General features: G+C 42.3%; 2 protein-coding genes across 2 annotated transcripts in view; both read left to right on the top strand.

Moving 5' to 3' along the window:
- UFL1 (UFM1 specific ligase 1) overlaps window positions 1-4,825 on the top strand; it is a 54,681-nt gene extending 49,856 nt beyond the window's left edge. Inside the window, exons 18-19 of the mRNA XM_066608264.1 lie at window positions 1,407-1,587; window positions 1,988-4,825. Of these exons, the coding sequence (XP_066464361.1) occupies window positions 1,407-1,587; window positions 1,988-2,206 (400 nt within the window). The 3' untranslated portion in view covers window positions 2,207-4,825. The remainder of the gene's footprint in view (window positions 1-1,406; window positions 1,588-1,987) is intronic.
- Window positions 4,826-20,179: 15,354 nt separating this feature from the next.
- FHL5 (four and a half LIM domains 5) overlaps window positions 20,180-23,527 on the top strand; it is a 134,437-nt gene continuing 131,089 nt past the window's right edge. Inside the window, exon 1 of the mRNA XM_066608253.1 lies at window positions 20,180-20,213. The gene's annotated coding sequence lies outside the window, so the exon portion shown is untranslated. The remainder of the gene's footprint in view (window positions 20,214-23,527) is intronic.

Here is a 23,527-nt window from a genome sequence, read left to right as displayed (position 1 = left end):
ATCAACAAGTTGTGAGTGGAAGGATGGTTTACATTTAGCCATTGTATCCACCCTTTTGTTTTTTGTTTCTGTCTAAATAGTGCTAATTAATTTTATCTGCTTTTCAGATACAGACCTCTAAAATCCTTTGCATAGTCACAAAGTTAAATGATAAAACTTTACTGTCTGCAACCACCACACAGGGTAGATTAGGAATTTTCTGCATCAACCTACTAAAGACGACCTCTTCATCCATGCATGAGTGGGTTTGTGAGTGACTTGCATGCTCTGCCCCTGATCACATGACGGTAATGTCATCATAGGTCCTTCACCCCTAGTGAGGGAGTTACATGTTCCGCCCCTGATCACATGACTGTAACATCATCACAGGTTCTGTATGCAGGTGGCTGCTGTTCAGGTAGGTGTTAATTAGTTTCCCATAGCAAATGAGGCCACAGGGGGTTTGTAGCCCACCCCTAATCTGCACAACAATGCAGGACCTGTGATGACGTCATGTGTCAATGCAGGGTGCATGTAATTCCCTCACTGGAGAAGGATCTTTGATGATGTCACCATCATGTGATCAGGGGAGGAGCATGCCTGTAATGTCATTACAGGTCCTTCATCTCCAGTCCTGTGCTGCTTCTGATCCCTGGTGTGTGCGTGCGTGCAGCGCAGCTGTGTGGTGCATTGCGCCACCAGAAATACTGATGCTATAATTTCCTAATTACTAGTACTGTTCATATAGGACAGTATACACTCAGATCCTGCTAGTAGCTGCAAAAGGCAGATAGAAACGTATAATTTAATAAATGCAGGGAACTCTACATATGAAAAATATAACGTCTTCCTTTGTAAAGATGTAGTAAGAAAGTACTCTGCACTGATTCTGGGACATAGTAACATGGTGTTAAAAGGTAAAAATCACTCTAAGCTTGGTCATACACATAAATTAGCTGTTGACTGAATTTTTATTGAGCCTGCAGGTCTTTCTCCTATCTCCTTCATAAACATGCATGCACAGATCAGCTCAGCATGCATGTCTGCTACCTTGGGGAGAATTGGCCGAGCCCCCCAACCCCCCATGCTCCATTTTTTTTTTTTCTTTAAGGAAACTATTTTGTAGAAATCTATCATGCCTGACTTTTCTGTCAAGCTGCCCCATACACATTCGAACATAGTTGATCCTGCTAAAATCAGTAGGGTTGGTATATGTTGGCCTGTATATGTATCTAGACAGCTTTAGTATTTGTGGAATCTTTTCACTTTAACACCTTCTTCACCAGATTGTGGTTTCCTCCCATGTTTCTGAATATATAAACTCCGTTAAATGCACACCATTATTTGTTACAAGTTTAAATTTGCCTTGAAACTCTAATAATTCACTTATGTATTAAATAACATCTGTCATCTTTCTCCATTTTCAGGCAGGTTTTGTTCCAGCACAGGCAAGCCCTTATAGAGCAGCTTAAAGTTACGGAAGATGCAGCTCTGGTACTGCATCTGACATCAGTCGTGTTGTTTCAGTTGACTACACATTGTATGCTGCATGCCCCAGGAAGATGTGTCCCCCAGATCATTTCATTCCTAACCGCAAAGATCCCTGAGGTATTGTCATCCAATGCCTTCATTGCACAGTATCACATTAAGTCATTTGAACAAGGCATATATGCTGTACACAAGGTGCCCTAGCAAAAAGAAATGCACTAACACTTTGTTTCACATCAGGTCAGCCTTCTTTTAGTGAATTGCTGTTGAATATTATAAATTCAATAATAAAATCTCAGATGCAGGATAATTGTGGATTCACTATCCGTGTATGTGAGACGTGGCCTTGTGGTATAGAAATTACTGTGACAGTACTACAATATAACAGTACCACAATATACCCATAGCACAGTACTAATAAGACATATATTATATACATCCCTAGCTAAGAGCATTCATTGCTTTTACTTTTCTCCTTTCGATACTAATGTCAGCTTGTTGTTTTTCTTCTTTTACTTAGGAACAGCACAGCTTGTTGGTTAACTACCAAAGCCTTGTGGTAAAACAGTTAATAGGTCAGACAAAGCAGAAGGATGATGATGTTGTAGACACGACTGGAGATCTAGCAGATGAATCTGGAAAAGCTTCAGATAGCGTTAGAAAAGAACTTCAAGAGCTGTCTGCTGCAATCAAAGATCTTGTTCTCCGACCCAGAAAGACCTCCGCATCTGAAGAGTAACCAGACATGATTCATTTTTATATCCAAAAGCTTTATTTCTGCTAGGCTCCAATGAGCACTTAACAGACTGTTTTAATTACTTCAAATGAATATAAAGAAATAAATGCTATAAAGAGGGAAAATCTAACTGTAATTGAGCAGAAGAGTATTAAGGTTTTTTGTATAATTCTTATAGACTGTCTGGATTGATCTCTTTATCTTCAAGCTAGTAATTAACTGTGCAAAACACAATACAAAATTGCTTTAAAGGAAACTTCTCATGACCTCTGAGCCCCATAAAGTACATGATTGGGCTCTATAGCTAGGGAACAGGGTGTCCGGGGAGCATTGCTTTATACTCGCAGCACTCCCCCTGCTGTGATGTGTCCCTCCCAAATCCGCTCATGCCGTGATTCCATTCGTGCATCTTCCATTCGTCTCCGTGAACGGTGCGCGCAGACTTCAGAGGGACACAGGGCAGGGACGGAGCACCCGATAAGTATAAACAACTCTCACGAAATATGTTCCCTGACCTTTTGCGCCCCATAACATACTATATTGGGCTCAATGGTCATAACAGGCTCCCTTTTTAACAAATTCTCTTCTCAAAGCAGAATTTTCATTTTTAGTAAATATCTAAAAAAAAACTCCAGAAAATATATAGAAATAAAAAATGCAATTACTATAATAACTATGCTACTCCCTCTCCTGATTGATGTCTTCTTGACCATTAGATATTCTAGGGAATGGAGCTGCTAGATTCTATTTACCTAATTATTACTTCCACATGATATCTTAACTTTATGTGATTAAAAAATGATGGGGGACATTAATAAAACTTTACACCAATTTCTCGAGTATATGTATACGCACAAGGAGCTTTGCCAAATATACATAAGTTAAAATGAAGGCTTATGTACCTTGTTCACAGAGCCTTCTATTAGAAATCAACCCTGTCTCTATTAACCCTTTCCAATCCACTGTGACATCTAAAGACATTCTGATTGAAAGCTGTACAGCTCTGATGTTGGAAGACGTCCGGCAGGCTATTCTTACTGTAGATTACTGGCCGCTCTGTTGTCGGGGGCCTCTCCAGCATGTCACATACCGCAGTACTGGCTCTAGCCAGCAGATGGCAGAAAGAAAAAGCCCCCTAGGAAACCCTAAATCCAAAATTGTATTGCAAAGGGTTAAACCTGAAAGCCATATCATCATTAGACTGCAGGCTAAATACTCGATAGCAGTGTTCACCAACCTGTGGCTTTCAACTATTGCAAAGCTTCAGGATCTTTTACAAAAACTGGGAGCCACAACACCAGCATGCTGGGAGTTTTGCAACAGCTAGAGCCACAGATTAATTAAAGGGGCCACTTTGGGAAAACACCGCCCCCCCCCCCCCCCCCCAGGGTTCCCTTATTGTAGATGACATACTTACCAATTGTAGGTTTTCACTCTGCTTTGCTCCCCCGCTGTCCCACATAACTTCTGTTTAGTGAAAGCTGAAGGATTGCTTTCTAAAGTATGTCTTTTGAGTTTCAAATTAGTTGTTTGTATAGCCGGGCCTGGAATAACTTGTACCACAACACAACAGGATGTGATCAAAAGTTATCTATCTTTAATTTAAGAATCAGCAGTTTATATAGAGGCACATGCCTCAATTACAATAATTATAATGTATTATAACCATTGGTTCATAAAACTAAAACACAAATATGAATATGCATGATAAATTTAACATCTAAATCGCCAAACTGACTTCTCACAGGCGCAGTGGGATCATATATGATTAGATTCTCAGAACACGGGTACAGGAATATATAACAATAACATGTTTAGTATAAATATTCAGGAACATGCGTGAACAGCAAGGAACAAGTCATCATGACATGCCAGTCAGTCTGGATGCTTCATAGCCATCAGCTGCAGCTCTGGCCTCGGTTGTTCACTCAAGGCGTTTTGAGCAACTATTTAATATCTATAAATATTCATTTTAAAGGAAGAATAAATGTAAATGAACGAGGCATACAAGATGGCTACCTGGTACAAAATGGCTACGCATAGGATAGAACATGGAGTCCTGTTCATTGCACTAACACTTCCACTGTTACTAGTTGTAAATTCTGTGCCCCCGGAAGTGACTTTTCTCTGTTCATTCCTATGAGTGTTGATGGGACTTTCATAGCAATAAATAGAGAAAAGTTGCCCATGGGACAGAGATGACACTGGAGCTGGTCAATCTCAGCAACGTAATAACCAGTAAGTATGTCACCTGCCCTAATATGTGCTCTGACAACTGGACACAGGGAAGATGTTAAAGTTTCCCTGGAGTTGCCCCTAAACACTCTTTAGTATCTAGTAGCAAAGAGCTGCATGCTAGCACTGGTGGGCTTAGAAGGAACTGATATCAGTCTTGGAGTACCTGCACTTTCACATCGGAGATGTCTAAACACTCTGCATGAGCGCTAACTACCTCAGTGGTGATGTCAGGGACTCATGCAGTGGTTTAGACAACTAATGTCCCTTTTACATGGGATAACAGTCTTTGTTCATATGATAATTGGCCTGTTTTGATGTGTACCTTGAAAAATCTTCGGCACCTGTCACCCACAAGGGCTCATTATTAAACAAAAAATGATACCATTCTATGTTTTTGTTTTTTTTTTTCTTTTCACTGTTTCCTGGCAGCTAAAATCTGCCAGTGGTGTACATTTAATGGAGGCCACTGCCGGTGGCTATATAGTTACATACAGGGTCTCGTTGAAAAAATATGTTTGCTTTTTTTTTTTCTGAATTCTATTGTAGGGAATCTAAAATTTATCCAGAATCCAGAAGTTATATCCTTCCAGCTTTCTAAAATACCAGCATGAAGAGAAACATATCTAAAATACAATATCTAAAATGACACAGTCCAAGTTGGAAAAATGACTTTTGGTGCTGGTCTCTCACAAAATTGGGACATATGTGTGATATATCGCACAGCACACGGAGTGTGCATGTGCTGTGTGATGCGCGTTGTGGCTGAGAATGTTGGGCGCAACTCACATTGCCCAAGTAAATACAGCTCAAAGGTATATTTACACATCACTGGCGGCAAAATTCATGAAAAAAACTCTGCAGCGGATTTCACCGCTTCAGTTTGAATTCAATTGAAACTGTGAAATTACTATAAATTGGCAGCAAATGAGCAACCTGTAAGCATACCCTTAGACATGCCTAGCATGTTGTACAAGGTTTATCATCTCACATCCCATGAATTTGGTGGAGTTTGCTATTTCTGCAGACTTTTTGGTGCAGATTTCACAGCGGACTTTGCAGTCAGTTCAAAGAAGCGTCTTAGGAGACTAGCCACATTATACAGTCGGATGTCAGGAAAATTGAGTCCTCCTCTGCTCTTGGGGAGCATTCATTTTTTTACATCCATGCGTGGTTGCTTTTGCGACCACACAAAAGCCGAAAATGCTGTATGTAGCTCCCCCAGATCCCACATTTGAATCAGAAGTGGAATTGTTGGTGATGGATAAAGGAGCCTTGGAAAACTGATTATTTTAACTAGATGACATCTGCCCAAAAAAAAAAGAGCGGAAGGTTACTCCGTCTGTCCAACTCTTTTGTTAACTTAAGTATTATTGGAGGATAGTTCAGTGCATAAAGAGATTCCAGTCTTTTGCCTATATTAATACCCAAATACTTAATATAATTTTTGGCTATGGTAACAGGGCACCTCTCCAGATCTGTGTCTGGGATTTTATCCCTGGGTGAGATATCTAGCAGTTCGCATTTATTGTTATTTACTTTAAAGCCTGATATTCCCCCGAAAGCTTCTAATAAAGCAAAAACCTGCGGAAGATTGGCTTTTGGCTGGGCAAGTGCTACTAAAATATCGTCAGCGAATAGCATTGTTTTACCCTGGACCTTAATGCCTTCAATCTCTGTGCTATTTTCCAGCAATCGTGCTAATGGTAGAATCGTCAGGTTGAATATTAATGGTCATAGGGGACATCCTGGTACCTTTCTGCAGAGGAAAGCTTAGAGATAAAAAAAAAAACCTGGTGTGTTAACTTTCGCTTGAGGGAAGAATAAAGATTCCATAAATAAGAGCAAAAGGGCCCTGTAAAGCCTATTCTGTCCATTACTTCCCTTAGAGATGACCACGAGACATTCTCAAAGGCTTTCTCCACATCAATTGAGAGAAGGGCTGGGGGGGAAATGAGACGTCGGGTGCAACTTAATATCGGCGAGGGTTGTCAAGATCTTTCGTATATTTATGATGGCCAAGCGTCCTTTCGTAAAGCCTAATTGCATCGAGGAGATTATGTGGGGCATAATAGTAACTAGGCGATCTGCCATAATTTTGGCCATCAGTTTTAAATTGGTATTAATTAGGGAAATTGGGAAAGATTTTGCGTCTGTTGGGTCTTTTCATGGCTTGGGTAGTAGCTTGATAAAAGCTGTATTCATATCAGAGGGAATGGGGCTGTCCCGCATATACTCATTGCATAAAGTCTGAAGTAATTGAGCGGTCTGATCTTTTAATATTTTTAAAAATTTCCCCGTATACCCATCAGGTCCCAGAGCTTTATTATTTCCCAAGCCCTTAATACCTACTTTGATTTCTAATAGGGATATTGGAGCATTTAACATTTTACGTTGTTCATCAGTCAGAGTGGGCCAGGATATGTCCGAAAAAATGTCTTCCCATAAGATGGTTTTCAATTTGTGCTTGCGAGTTCAGTTTAGAGAAGAATTCAAAGACTATATTGGTAATCACTTATTTTTTTAATATACGGTAAGGCCTCCTTCCCACGAACGGATTTACGCCGCGTAAATTCGCCGCAAAAATCCGCTGCGTTGCCCCCTGCTATTAGGTTCTATTGAACCTAATAGCACAATGCTCACGATGCGTAATTCCACCGCGGAATTTCGCACCGTGAAATCTCCCGTCCTCACCCGCGGCATGCTCTATTTGCCGCGGGTGTACGCGCTGACGGCTTCCATTGCAGTCAATGGAAGCCGTCCGTTCACGCTATCTCCCGCTGTAACACAGCGGAAGATAGCGTGAAAAAACGCTTCCCCGCCTACCGCCGCGCGTCATATGACGCGGCCGGCCGCGTCATGTGACGCGGTGGGCGTGTCACATGACGCGACGGCGGTGGGCGGGGAAGCGTCTTCACGCTATCTTCCGCTGGTAAGTATGGGGTCTCTGGGGGGCGCCGTGACGGGCTTCACTGCGGAATATTCCGCAGCGGAGCCCGTCACGCTCGTGTGAAGCCGGCCTAAGTGTTCTTTATTCTTGTCTAAATCTTAAGTTTAACAAGGTCACATGTTCATGGAGAACACTGTTAATAACCATATTGAATGTCCTAAACGTAACTCATGAAACCTTGGATTATACCGTTCTATTGTAAGATATTGTGGACAATATTTTCAGTAATGGACTTCCACCACAATTTGGTCTGTTAATTTGAGAGGGAGGGAATTATTTAAACTGTTGTTTTTGTTTGGTTTTTGGGAAAGGTGAGAATTTGTGTTTTGGAAAAATTTAAAATTTTTCTATAAAAACTATTTGATTTAAAAATTTGTATTCAGTAAACAGCTGCTAATATGTAAAGTGATTCTGAATTACCCCATATGGACTTCAGCTCTTCTAGTAGGATTCTGCTGACATTGGTTCATAAAGAGCTTACCACACATCAAAGGGATCTGATTAATGAAAGGTATCAGTCAGAAGTTTTCCCCAAAATTCCCAAGGCAATTTACATAAACCATGGAACACATTGAAGACTGTCATCAAAAACTGGATTAAATTTGGCACAACAGTGACGTTACCAAGAACTGGACGTCCCTCAAACATTGATGAAAAAAACTGAAGAAAATTGGTCCAAGGAGCTGCTAAGAGGCCTACACTGAATTAAGGGAACTGCAAAAATATCTGGCAAGTACTGGTTGTGTAGTGCATGTTGAGTTGAGTGGCTGCTCAAACAACCTGCACCTGAACATTTTTGCTCCTCTAGCAATCTGGATTGCTGCATGCTATCAGGTCAAATGGCGATTGAGCATTTCCTGAGTATATATCTTGTATCTGGCCTATTTTTCTGTGAGTTATGTCTTTGAGCATTTTTTCTCACCTCTATGATTTTATGTAGTTAATAGAGATGAGCGAGCGTACTCGGATAAGCACTACTCGCTCGAGTAATTGGCTTTATCCGAGTATCGCTGTGCTCGGGTCTAAAGATTCGGGTGCCGGCATGGAGCGGGGAGCTGCAGGGGAGAGCGGGGAGGAACGGAGGTAAGATCTTTCTCTCCTTCTCTCCCGCCCGCTCTCCCCTGCTCCCCGCTGCGACTCACCTGTCAGCCGCAGCGGCACCCGAATCTTTAGACCCGAGCACAGCTATACTCGGATAAAGCCAATTACTCGAGCGAGTAGTGCTTATCCGAGTACGCTCGCTCATCTCTAGTAGTTAATTATGAAATACCGTAGGTTCTGGTGTTCGCGCGGTGGTCTTGCCATTGGCACGCCAGCTTACGTGTTTTGGACCTAAAATACTAACACCCGCATTTATCAGTGTGTATTTTTGTATGCATGCAGTTTGCTATAGATGCTGGAGGAGCTCAGGCTGACTTGCCTGTGTGGCACACTTTTTTAATTATACCCCTGTATGTGTTGTGCACATATCTATGGCGGTCATCCTGGTATCAGTTCATATGGTGTGGACAGTCACCCCTCCTCCACCCTGGGTTGAGGTGAGTGGCTGCTCAATCAACCTGCACCTGAACATTTTGCTCCTCTATACAGCAATCTGGTTTTGCTGCATGCTATCAGGTCAAAAGGCGATTGAACATTTCCCGTAGTACATATCTTATATCTGGCCTCTTTTTCTGTGAGTGATGTAGTGCAAAAACCTACATCAAGTCTGCCAAAAGCATGATGGAGAATGTGTTCTGGTCTGATGAGACCAAGTTAAACTTTTTGACCATAATTCTAAAAGGTATGTTATGTGCAAAGTCAACACTGCATAACCAAAAGAACACCATACCCACAGTGAAGCATGGTGGAGGCAGAATTATGCTTTTTGGCTGTTTTTCTGTTGATGGAACTGGGGCTTTAGTCAAGGTGGGGGAAATTATGAACAGTTCCAAATATCAGTCCATTTTGACACAAAACCTTCAGGCCTCTGTTTGTTTGAAAAGATGAAGAGGAATTTCACTTTCGGCACAATGACCCAAAGCACACCTCCAAGTCAACAAAACCTGAATCCCATTGAAAATCTGTGGGTTTAACCTGAAGAGAACAGTACACACGACATGCTCTTTTTACAATTTTACAGATTTAGAAGAAGAGTGGGCAAAGACTACAAAGTCAAAATGTGCCTTGCTGATAGACCTCTATACAAAAAGACTGAAAGCTGTCATAAAGTTAAAAGGTACATCAACAAAGTATTAGTTTTATGGTGGGCATATCTTTAAAACCACATTATTTTATTTTTCTATCCTAAGCGATTTGTTTGTTTTTCAATGTAATTGTACAGTAAATGCCACATTGAAGGTGAAACTGAATCTGAAACTCTATTTTTTTAACATGACAAAAACATAGTATTTTAAGAGGGGTGTGCAGACTTTTTATATACACTGTACAATATATCATCTTCAAGGATTCATATGAGCCTCTTCATTTCCCATGAATGCTTTCAAGATAAATAAAGATCAAGTAAAGAAGATGCAATTATTTCATGAACATTTGAGAATTTATAAGGCCAAGGAAGGGTGGAAGGTCACAAAAGTCATAGGGAAAAATAATCAACATAGGCTCTATTTTAGGAAGTCTATTTTATTAATGAAAATATCATTTTTATAGCCGCTTTGTTTATACAAAGTTTCCATGTATTGTTTGCCCAAAAGAACATTTATATTAACATCTGCAATTAAGAAACAATTCATTAGAATTTGACTTAGTAATTGTAGACCGACAAACTTAACATTTGTTATCCATTAGCTGTAAAAAAAAATTAACTTGTAAGCTGGTGTGTAATACAAGAAGTAGAAATGGTAGTTACAGCCAATGTTTCCTCTTGAGCCTTTGTAGCTAGTGAGCAGGGAAACTTTCGGTTCTGGACACAATTCCCTCTAAAGTGGGTAAGCTAAAGCAGCAAAGTAATATTACTTGATACCTAATTAGTGTTAAATATTTGGTGCTAAGTCACTTCTGCACAAGATGACTGTCAAGTGCTGAAGTGCCCAACAACTGCCATAGGGGTGATTGCTCCTGTGCTTGCATACAGGAGTGATCATCATTCACTGAATGGAGGTGGAGAGCATTGGGGATCATTCTGTCCCTTCCATCTCCATTCACAGTTCACAGGCAGTTATTCAAAGATGAACTGCTGCCTGCTTACACAGGTAGATAGAGCTGCAGACCAATTATGATTTTATGGTCTACAAGATGCAAAACCCCTTTAAGAATGCGGGGTTGGGTATCAGCTGTCTTAAGTCCTGCACTCGGCACCCCCCAGCAAACAGCTAATTTTGCCTGGGAAAGATGCTACTGTTGCATGAGAGATGCTGTAATATAATATGGCTATTCACATGAATTACGGTCCTGTAACAAGAGGATAGCAGAAAGTCTGTCAGGATGGGAGCTGCCCTTAGTGAGTGTCATATTTGGTATCGTATCTACCAGATTGCTTGGTTTCTCTTACTGAGAACAATCACATTTTCCATTCTGGGACACAGATGGGGGTCCCAAGCAATGAAGCCTACTCGATGATGATCATATACCCTAATAGTGGAAATAATACATTTCTACACACCAGTCTTTGTAGAAACCGATACATGATGTACCTTTGTGCTTCAGATGCTACTCTATGTAGAAATACATATATTGTCCACCATTTTACAATACGTACCGCTCAGCACACATATCAGTTTCTACGGGGGATAGTAATATTATATATCTAATATTATGAATCTGCGCAGACCCTATAGAGATTAGTTCATGTGCTAAGCTGTATATAATGTAAAATGGTAGACAACTTTTGTGTGTAGATAGTAGCTCCTATAGAAACTGGCAACTGCTAATCTTGTGTATCATACACCATACCATTACACAGAGACCAATAATACCATAAAACAATGACCATATAGTGGTCAGATACCAGTTCTACACAAGTGAATACAACATTGTCCAGACAGTCATAGAATACAAAAATATTACACCCTGTGCTTCCCAGCTGATGTCTTCTCTGGTAGGGGTCATTTAGTTTTTTTCCATACAGTCCAGACTGCCTTGAAGCCTAATCTGATGATGAATGCAAAGTTTGCTGCTGCTAGTGGAGGGAGAGGTAGAGAGTGCTGCTGTAAGGAGATAGGTTGATTAGGGGTCAGTGCTGCTGCTAGTGGGTGAAGAGTAGAAATGAGGGAATGCTGCTGTTAGTGGTGAAGTGGAGGGGGTGCTGCTGCTATTGGGGTGAAAATCCTGAAGCTGTTAGTGGGAAAGACTGGGACTATGCTGCTGCCAGTGGGGAAGGGTAGGAGTAGATGCTGCTGCCAGTGAGCAAGGTAAAGAATGTTGCTGTCAGTAATGGTTGGGAAGGGGGATAATGGGACACTGCTGCTGGTTGGACAAAAATGGGAAAAGTGCTTCAACTAGTGGGAAAGGAGTTAGGAGAATTGCTGGCTAGTATGGAAGAAGAAATGCTGCTGCCATTGGGGAAGTAGGGGAGAGCTGGGGAATTCTCCTTTCAAGTAAAGAGGCTTCTTATCTGTTCTGTGATGCCTTTCCAGTTTCCATCCTCATCCGTATGAGAATACTGGTGCAGGACCTCTGTACACAGTCATGTGACCAGCATGTCTCAGTATTTCTTTCAATCATTCTAGCCTCAGTCTTCAGCCAGGGAAGAGTGTAGCCAACTATCATACCTATCAGCCCACTGAGGCTAGGATGATAACACTGGTCTGGTTTTGGTAGAGGCTCCCACTTCCCTCTTGCTGCTGGAAGCCCCAGTGTGCATGCTCTAGGTGTTCAGCCCTGATCGTAGAGATCAGCGTAGGGAGAGGATAAGATAGGACTGTGCATCTGTAACTACTATTTACACAGTTCTCTATCTGAGCAGACTAAGGATTTCATAAATGCTCTGCCAAATTCTAATAGAACAACACCGGGAGGATGCACAAAAGCAACTCTGAGCAGGGGAAGTCTGTGAGCTGTGTCGCTGCTCAGCTTTAACGGAACAGTACATTAGGTGTAGCTGTTTTAGATGCATGAATATCAAAGACAAAGATGTTGTCAATACCATCTGTGGACATGAATGTACATTAACCTATTACCAACATCTCCCAATATTTATGCAATGGACTTTGCAACATAACTGTACCAGCAGCCTTTGGAGCTGAGGCTAAGGAAACTGTTCTTGTAGTTATGTACCAGTACTCACAGCTGATACATGTTGTCAGACAGCATCCAACTCGACTACAGAGGCATGTGAGAAGATTCCAGGGTTTATTTAGACAGGAAACTCCCTAGCAGGAGGAAAAGGAGGAGTTATGCAACACGGGGTACAGAGAACCAGAAAGGACAAACTAAGAAGGCAAACACTTGGAGATACAGTATAGCCTATTCATGTCAATGAATAGTGTCAGGTACTGAGACATGACACTCCCCATCTGAAATCTTTAGATTTCACTGAATACTGTTGTGATGAAAGTAATCAACAGGTGGACGTCTTCAGGTTCTCTCTGTTGCAGTCCGCGGTGATATGCTCCCCGCCATGAGCTGTGTAGGATAATCATAGCTTCCTTAGGTGACTTCCTTCCTTGGAAGAAGAAGTACTAGTTCAAATTCTGCAACATGTAGGGTGTGCCTTACACATATGCCAACCACCACACTCCGATGATGCATTCTTTGCTAAACACTGGCCAATGTGAATTAGTCTGCTAATGGCTTGCACAAGAGACCTCCATGTCGAGAAACGTTGGAAGCGATGTGACTTCAGCTTCACCTTAGAAGTTACAGAAGTGTAAAGTTTATAACTTAGGGCTCCGATTTCCTTGTCAGACGCAGGGTCCACTAGATCATTGATGGCATTGGTAGGTAACAAGGATCTTTGTATGGAAATCTTGGAGGTGCAGACCAGATGTGGTCTAGCAGGTTTGAAGTTGGTGCGGTTAAGTTCTGTGGGGGTGTAATGCCACTGGTCAGGGGTGGAGAAACCTCTGATCCGTTCTACTCGGTGGCCAACATACACGTAGAATTGTTTTGTTTGGTTGTGTATATAACCGATAACAACCTTACTGTCTGTGTAAAAGGTGAATGAATCAAATGCGACGCCCATTTCATCCCTTATAACTTCGGCAATCTCTACTGCTAGCATGGCTGCACAGAGTTCAAGTCTTAGTATGGAATGTGCAGGTTTTGGGGTTAGTTTGGCCTTACCTAGTACAAATCCACAGTGTAGCTCATTGTTGGTTCCTGAGATCTTCAGATAGGCCACTTCGGCTATGGCTTCCGTTGATGCGTCAGAGAAGATGTGTATTTCCCTTTCGACGGCAGCTGAAAGAGAACTGGGAACATAACAGCGCGGTACTTGGAGTTGTTCTAATACCTTCAAGGACCTTTTCCATTTTTCCCACCTTTGTTGTTTCTCGACGGGTAGAGGAGCGTCCCAATCCATATTCTCAGTAGTAAGCTGTCTCAGAAGTATCTTGCCCTGAATAGTGATGGGGGCTATAAACCCGTGAGGATCATAAAAACTGTTCACGACTGATAAAACTCCACTCTTGGTGAAAGGTTTGTCGCAAGCTAACACTTGAAATATAAATGTATCTTGTTTTAATATTCCACAGCAATCCTAGGCTGTTTTGTATAGGAAGAACTTCAGAGCTGAGGTCAAGGTCCCCCAAGTTGATTGCATGATTGTCAGATGGAAAGGCCTTCATTACTTCCTTGTTGTTGGAGGTAATCTAGTGAAGTCTAAGGTTCGCAACAGACAGCATTTCTTTGGTTCTGGTGCGGAGATCAAGCACCTCTCCACTTGTGGGTAAGGATTTAAGTCCATCGTCTGCATAGAAGTTCTTCTCGACAAATTGATGAGCATCAGATCCGTACTCCTCACCTTCTTGGGCTGTCCTTCTCAGTCCATAGATTGCTACAGCAGGTGATGGACTGTTGCTGAAGACATGCACCTTCATCCGGTAATCTATGACCTCTTTGTTGACATCATTGTTCTTGTGCCATAGGAACCTGAGATAGTTTCTGTCATCTTCCTTAACGATGAAGCAATGGAACATCTGCTGGATGTCGGCCATAACCGCAACGGGTTCTTGTCTGAAGCGAATTAGAATGCCCATGAGGCTGTTGTTTAGTTTAGGGCCTGTGAGGAGCAGGTTGTGGAGAGAGACACCTTCATGCTGAGCGCTGGAATCGAACATGACTCTGATTTGTTCAGGCTTGCGGGGGTGATACACGCCAAAGGATGGAAGGTACCAGCATTCTTCTTCCCTTACCGGTGGTGCAGATTCTGCATGGTCTCTATCGAATACCTTCTGCATAATGTCTACAAAATGTTTTTCCATTACTGGTTTTCTCTCAAGAGTGCGTTTCAGAGAGGAGAATCTAGTGGTAGCTTGCTGTCTATTGTTAGGTAGGTTTACTCTTGGAGAACGGAAGGGTAAGGGAGCTACCCAGCTATTGGAATCATCTTGGGTGAATTTCCTTTCCATGACCTTGAGAAATTCAATGTCTTCTCTAGCATGTGCCAACTTGTTGTCGTCACTTGTTGTATTGAACACTGTTGATCCAAGACTGTCGTCCCAGAGAAAAGTGTTTGTACTGTCTTGTTGGTCATGATGCCGCTTACTGTTTGTCAATTTCTCCTTCACCCGATAATGGTGTGGGCATGGATGAAAATAAGTACTGCGACCATTTGGCAAGATGTGTGTCTTAAATGATGAAATCTTGGTTGGTTTTTTCATCTTGTCTATACAGACATTGCCTATGATGACCCATCCTAAGTCAAGGCGCTGGGCAAATGGTGCATCGTGAGGTCCATTAATTTGCTGGCATATTTTGTGCACCCTAAGAATGTCTCTACCCAGCAGAAGTAGGATCTCTGCAGTCTTGTTAAGGGCTGGTATTTCGTTAGCTATAGCCCTTAGGTGGAGATGATGGAAAGCAGCCTCTGGTGTAGGCATCTCTCCCCTATTGGATGGTATATGATTACATTCAACAAGTGTAGGCAAGGGTATCTCAAGATTGCCCTTAAGAGAGGCTACTACGAGTCCACTGGCTCTTCTCCCTGAGACCTCTGTCATTCCACTACAAGTACCCAAGGTATATGGGTAAACATCTCCCTTTATGTTAAATAGATTGAAGAGTTCTGACCTTGCAAGTGATCGGTTGCTCTAGTCATCGAGGATAGTGTACACCTTCATAGTCCTTTCTGGTTGACCCTTGGGGTACACATTGACTAGGCATATCCTCGCACAGGACTGATCCGAATTGCCTTCTCCACAGACTTCCGTGCATGAAGAGGATACAGTGGTAGGACTTGCTGCTTGATCTGTGTTCTCCCCGCCATATGTTGGTGGGGTAGGGAAACTTGTAGCTGGTGCAGTACAAAGTTGAGATGGGTGAAGAGCTTGTACATGATCTTCACAACCACACTCAATGCATTTGATATCATTTTTACAGTCTTTAGCAACGTGTTCAGTAGAAGCGCAACATCTGAAACATACCCCAAACTTCTTTAGAAGCTCCTTGCGTTCTTGGAGTGGTTTCTTCTGGATGCACTTCTTGAGGGGATGAGGCTTCCTATGGAAGGGACACAGACGTTTAGGGTTTTCAACCTTTTCATCTTGATTGCTCTTGTAGCTGGCTCCCTGTGAAGCTGACAAAGTAGAGGGAAAAATATCAGTCTTTTTTACTGACACCGGACCTCTGTGGCCTTTATAGTCGGCGCGTGAGTTGTCAGACTTAGATGGATGTGGACCGGGGTTGGATTCCTCATAGGAAAAGCTTGGGTCGTTTTTGGATTCTGCAATGCTTTTGATGAACTCTTAGAAGTAGGAAAATGGAGGAAAAGAGACTTGATTTTCTCTCTTATATCTTGACCCCAAAGCAGTCCACTTCTTGAAGGTTGTATGGCAGCTTCAACACGATAGGGTTTACTCCACGAGCAATATCCAGGTAACTGAGGCCAGGTAGGTGAGTGTCTGCCTTGGCCAGCTGTAGCTCTAGCAGTAAGTCACTGAGCTCTTGGAATTTCTGATTGTCTTTACCAGATATCCTTGGAAAGGCTTGCAGACGTTTGAACAGAGCATTTTATATTGCTTCAGGACTGCCATAGGTTCTCTGCAGTCCCCCCCAAGCAGCCGCAAGGCCCGCTGCTGGATTATCAATGTGGACAGACCTGAGTCTCTTTATTCGTTCTGTAGATTGTGGGCCGAGCCACCAGATCAGTAGATCTAGTTCTTCTGAAACAATAATGCCGAGGTCGTGAGTTGTGGTTCTGAAGGCACATTTACAGCCTCTGTAATTCTCAGGCTGGTCGTCGAACCTTTTCAGTCCTGTCTTAGTGGGCTCACGGCGTACCATATACCTTACAAATTCTGACATGTCGGTTCTCTCTGACTTCAGGTGTGAAATTGGCTGAGTGATGCTGATTGCATCATTTGTGGTGTTTTGTGTAAGAGACGTAGGTACATATGGGGCTTTCAGGGTGTTCAGCCTAGGAGCTGGTTTGAAGTCCATAGGTTTGGTGACATGTGGATATGGAACCATGTAATTGCTAGAGGCTTGGAGAACCGCTGGTATCTTGAATTGTCCATGAATACCTGTATGTTGAGCTTGCTGGGGTGCAGAGCCTTGGTGCTCCGTATAGGAAGGGAGGTCGGTATGAGGAACGAGCAGAGTTCTGTGCTGACCTTGCTGGGTGCTGTAGAAGAATGTGCGGCCTGCCGCTCTGGAGAGACGTCTGTTTTGTCAGGAATGTTTGCGGCAGATGGGGAATCGAAGCATTGGCTTAGCACATAGTCTCTTGTACGCACAAGAGGTTCCTCTGCATCCAGTTCGCTGAAGTCAACACTGTCTCTTTCACTCTGACTCGTGGCTTGTTCTAAAACTCTTAATCTTGCTAGGGCTGTAGCATGTTTACATTTTTTCTCCAGAGCCTCCATTTCCGCTTTTCTATGTGCTCCACTTCTGCCTCTGCTTTCTGCGCAAAGACGACCCGTACGTTAGCGGCTTCCACTTCTATGCGTGCTTTTAAAAGCTGCTCGCTGAGGGTGGAATGCTTTGAAGATCGTGACTTAGATGTATGCTTGGAGCACCTGGTAGTCGGAAATGTGAGATGACATTTCCTGAAGTTGCGCAATTCTCGCTTCTGTCTTAGACTTAATGTCACATGCTAAGCCGTATCTTTCTACACTGGACTGCAGACTAGGGTCCATGTTAGCTTGTGCCTCAGAGTGTTCTTCAGCCATGATGCAGCACACAGGATGAAGGTAACACTGAGTAGAGTTATAACGTGGTGGCAGATTATGAGCCTCAGCTGTGGTTGTATGTGGAGCTGCTGGAAGAGTCTTTACAGCAGTGTCTGGCAGGATTTATACATTCTTTTTACTATTCTGACTCAATAACATGGCTGCAAGCGTATAGGCTGAGGAAACTGTTCCTGTAGTTATGTACCAGTACTCACAGCAGATATATGTTGTAAGACAGCATCCAACTCGACTGCAGAGGCATGTGAGAAGATTCTAGAGTTTATTTAGGTAGAAATCTTGAAGAATGCACATTCAGCAGTAGGTAAAAAGAATGATGATGAGCCAAGGCATAGAGTAGAGACTTAAAGGGGTTGTCTCGCGGCAAACATCAAAATTTTACATTACCCCATTCCCCCTGTCACCCCCCTGGCATAAAATAGCAATTTAAAGCGGTTTTTAAACCGCTTGCTACTCACCGATCCGACGAAATATGGAGCTATATAAATCTTCTCCCTAAGATGGTCGCCGGTTCTTTCCCAGGGATGCACTGCGGTTTTCTCCCATGGTGCACCGCGGGTCTTCTCCCATGGAGCACCATGGGCTCTGTGCGTTCCATTGCCGATTCCAGCCTCCTGATTGGCTGGAATCGGCACACGTAATGGGGCGGAGCTACGATGACGCGGTGACCAGCTCTCCGGCACGAGTGGCCCCATTCACCAGGCAGAAGACCGCACAGCGCAAGCGCGTCTAAAAACGCCAGAAGACATCAGAATAAGACGGAGCCATGGAGACGGGGACGCTAGCAACGGAGCAGGTAAGTGAATAACTTTTGTATGGCTCATATTTAATGCACGATGTACATTACAAAGTGCATTAATATGGCCATACAGAAGTGTATAACCCCACTTGCTTTCGCGAGACAACCCCTTTAACACGTGGCTATAGACAGGAAACTCCCTAGCAGGAGGAAAAGGTGGAGTTATGCAACACAGGGGGTACAGAGAACCCGAAGGGACAAACTAAGAAGGCAAACACTTGGAGATACAGTACAGCTTATTCATGTCAATGAATAGTCAGGTAGTGAGATATGACAGTGTCCATTCCAGTCTGAAAGGTGGGCAATGCGCAGGCAAGTGAACCCCGCTTGCTTACAATATGTACGCATGTATATATGTATGTGTGTGTTTGTGGCCCTGCCAGCTTTCCCCATACAGATTTCCTGCGCTTACCTGATAGGAGTCTCCCGGGCTGTCAGTGCTGTGTGCCACCAAGGAGGAATTCAGCGGAGGGAGGAGCGCTGTCACCCTGTGCAGGGAAGGGCTCTGCCACCAGTGGTGGGGAGGAGGAATGCAGCGGCGCTGAGAGAGCCTCCGAAAGAGGAGGGGGGAGGAGCACTGGCACCCCGTGCAGGGAAGTCCTCTGTGAAGCGCTTGGGGAGCACTTTCGCTGGCTTTCTTCTGCTGATGCCGACCTCTCTGGTGGATCAACTGTGCTCTGGGCACTGTGTGATCAGTGGATTTGTGTGGATTTGTTGGTGAGGAAAACAGCCACGAGCGGAGATAATGGCTGTTCTCCTCATATTAATGTTGCTTAGCAACGCATCAGTTTCCGTAACTGTGCGCTGCTACAGTTAGTTGTGTGCCCATAGACTTGACATTGGGAAGTTTAAACTACTCTAACAGGGTATTCGTTGTACCAAAGTCTAATTTTAGGTGGTGGTGAGAATGGTACAAATCCATTAGGATAGATACAAAAAAAAATAGCTGACAGCAGAACCCAAATGTACCTCAAAACTTGAGGGGAGGCTCCAACGTTTGATGCAGGTTTTAATGATGGATCAAGATCGGTGATCCATATGTCCAAGACAGATACCTTCAGAATTTCAGCCGCATCCGGGGTACCAAGAAGGTGAGATACTCACAGCTCCATTAAAAGTGCTTCATCTTTATTAGTTGCACATAGGTTTTTTTTAAATTCAAATATTTTTTATTGAATTTTCCTCGTCCGAAGACGTTTAAGTAACAATACAAAACACTAAAACATATCCCAAATAGTCAGTTGCACATAGGTTTAGTCTAAACCTATGTGCAACTAATAAAGATGAAGCACTTTTAATGGAGCTGTGAGTATCTCACCTTCTTGGTCTAAACCTATGTGCAACTAATAAAGATGAAGCACGTTTTATGGAGCTGTGAGTAACTCACCTTCTTGGTACCCCGGATGCGGCTGGAAGTCTGAAGGTATCTGGTACAAATCCATTGACACCAAAATCATCCACCAGAGGTCTCGCAAAGGGATCAAAGAGTGGTGCAGGAAAAAGGCTGTCATCTTATTTATATTAGATTCCAATTGACTCAAAAATGTATGTTTCAGGTAAAATACCCTTCATCAGGCTTAGCAGGAGGACGTCTTGTACATGGCACCTGCGGTCGCTGAGCTCTGTCATTGGCTGAAGCAGCCTGTGACGTCCCTTATACAAGCTGCTACAGCCTGGAAACATTACATGAGAAGGGAAACCCAGAGTATCAGCCCTGGACACAGCAGGGAGCTGGGAGAGGTGAGTATGAGCTACTGTATTTTTAGACATGGGAAGCCTGTTAAGATAATATTTGAATAAGTCAAGCAACCCAAAAAATAACTGGTTTGGCAAAAATTCATGTGTTCAGTTCTCACACATTAACGGCTCCAATATTCAAGAAGGCAAACTGCATGCATAAAGTGCTAAACAAGAGCAATATAGCAACCTGCTGCAGATAAATCAAGAAGTGGATAAGAACATCAAAGTGACCTTTAATTCACATGTCAAGTTATGTAAGATTATGTACCAGTGGTAACAGTTACACTTTAACAAGAAGACAAGTGGAGAAATCTGATATGAGAGAGGATTTCGGTATACTAGGAGACAGTAAGCTAAATAACGGTACTGGCTATCAGGTAGCTTACTTACTCAGTTACTCTCACACATGTACTGCATATAACTGCAAGTAGATATACATGATGGAAATAGATTTGTTGCTAGTTATTAGCACACATTACATATCTGCTGGACAGACCAGAAGATGAATTAAATTGAGAGCGTCTAGGAAATGTAGGGATTAAATTATTTTTTTAGTTATGATTACACAGGTTGACAAAATAATTTTTGCTCAACACATCAAATGTTGAATTATACTTGTTTGGACCATCACATAGTACTTGTATTCTCGCGTTTACTAACACCCATGGTTTTCATGTTACAACAAACCCCAAATAAATGCTTTATATAATACTAGCTGACCCGTCGCACGTTGCTGCGAAGACAGACAGACATACATTCATTTGTTTTTATATATCTAGATAACAACCAATCACAGCGCAGCTTTCATGTTACCTCAGTGGTATAATATATAACAACCAATCACAGCGCAGCTTTCATGTTACCTCAGTGGTATAATATATAACAACCAATCACAGCACAGCTTTCATGTTACCTTAGCAGTATAAAATATAACAACCAATCACAGCGCAGCTTTCATGTTACCTCAGCAGTAAGAGAAATAACAACCAATCACAGCGCAACTTTTATTCTGCCTCAGCAATATAAAAAATAGCAACCAATCACAGCGCAGCTTTCATGTTACCTCTGCGGTATTATATATAGCAACCAATCACAGCGCAGCTTTCATGTTACCTCAGTGGTATAATATATAACAACGAATCGCAGCACAGCTTTCATGCAACCTCAGTAGTATAAAAAGTAGCCACCAATCACAGCACAGCTTTCATTTTACCTCAGCATTCTCAATATCCAGCAATTGTCTTGCGAAACGTTCGGCGGATGCATCATTTTCTAGTTGAACACGCTTGCTCGTAATGCCTTTTGCTTTCATGCTTGAGATGGAAATCAAACGATCTTTGTCTGGGGGGCATAACTGTCGACGATGCTCGCACGCGCGCCACCTGTTGTAGGATAGATGTACTATGCCAGTAATCTTCCCAGGAGTGTACTCAACAACTTCCCAAAGTCTCATGGCAATTGGATGAATGGTGTAGTAATGCATAATGGACAGACAGACAGACATTCATTTATATATATCAGGAAGTGAGAGAATTAGATTCCGTACGTAAAATTTGGACGCTAATTCTTTTGCGCAAAGAATTGAATAATCAAGTTGGAACCCATTAGCTTTTCCTATTTATGACATATTCAATGCCCGTGCCAAATTTCATGTTTCTATGTGAGAAAATTACATTCCGTACGTAAAATTTGGACGCTAATTCTTTTGCGCATAGAATTGAATAATCGAGTTGGGACCCATTAGCTTTTCCTATTTATGACATAATCAATGCTCATGCCAAATTTCAAGTTTCTATGACATTGGGAAGCGATAAAATTAGATTCCGTACGTAAAATTTGGACGCTAATTCTTTGGCGCTTACAATTGAATAATCGAGTTGGGACCCATTCACTTTTCCTATTTATGACATAATCAATGCTTCTGCCAAATTTCAAGTTTCCATGACATTGGGAAGCGAGAAAATTAGATTCCGTACGTAAAATTTGGACGCTACTTCTTTTGCGCATAGAATCGAATAATCGAGTTGGGACCCATTAGCTTTTCCTATTTATGACATATTCAATGCCCGTGCCAAATTTCATGTTTCTATGTGAGAAAATTACATTCCGTACGTAAAATTTGGACGCTAATTCTTTGGCACATAGAATTGAATAATCGAGTTGGGACCCATTAGCGTTTCGTATTTATGACATATTCAATGCCCGTGCCAAATTTCAAGTTTCTATGTGGGAAAATTACGTTCCGTACGTAAAATTTGGACGCTAATTCTTTGGCGCATAGAATTGAATAATCGAGTTGGGACCCATTAGCGTTTCCTATTTATGACATATTCAATGCCCGTGCCAAATTTCAAGTTTCTATGACATTGGGAAGCGATAAAATTAGATTCCGTACGTAAAATTTGGACGCTAATTCTTTGGCGCTTACAATTGCATAATCGAGTTGGGACCCATTAACTTTTCCTATTTATGACATAATCAATGCTTGTGCCAAATTTCAAGTTTCCATGACATTGGGAAGCGAGAAAATTAGATTCCGTACGTAAAATTTGGATGCTAATTCTTTGGCGCTTAGAATTGAATAATTGAGTTGGGACCTATTAAGTTTTCCTATTTATGACATAATCAATGCTCGTGCCAAATTTCAAGTTTCTATGACATTGGGAAGCGAGAAAATTCGATTCCGTACGTAAAATTTGGACGCTAATTCTTTGGCGCTTACAATTGAATAATCGAGTTGGGACCCATTAACTTTTCCTATTTATGACATAATCAATGCTTGTGCCAAATTTCAAGTTTCCATGACATTGGAAAGCGAGAAAATTAGATTCCGTACGTAAAATTTGGACACTAATTCTTTGGCGCTTAGAATTGAATAATTGAGTTGGGACCTATTAAGTTTTCCCATTTATGACATAATCAATGCTCGTGCCAAATTTCAAGTTTCTATGACATCGCGAAGTGAATTAGTGGCAGTGATGGAAATCGAACAATCTATGTGTGTGTGGGGGGGGGGCGTAACTGTCGACGATGCTCACACGCGCGCCATTTATCGTAGGATAGTTTTACTATGCCTATAATCTTCCCAGGAGTGTACTCAACAACTTCCCAAAGTTTCGTGGCAATTGGATGAATGGTGTAGTAGCGCATAAAGGACAAACACACACACAGACATACATTCAATTTTATATATATATAGACTAGCTTACCCGTCGCGCGTTGCTGCGAAGACAGACAGACATACATTCGTTTTTATATATCTAGATAACAACCAATCACAGCGCAGCTTTCATGTTACCTCAGTGGTATAATAT

The sequence above is a fragment of the Eleutherodactylus coqui genome, chromosome 1 (assembly GCF_035609145.1).
Source record: "Eleutherodactylus coqui strain aEleCoq1 chromosome 1, aEleCoq1.hap1, whole genome shotgun sequence".
Taxonomy (NCBI): Eukaryota; Metazoa; Chordata; class Amphibia; order Anura; family Eleutherodactylidae; genus Eleutherodactylus; species Eleutherodactylus coqui.
This window is presented reverse-complemented; position numbering and strand designations above follow the sequence as displayed.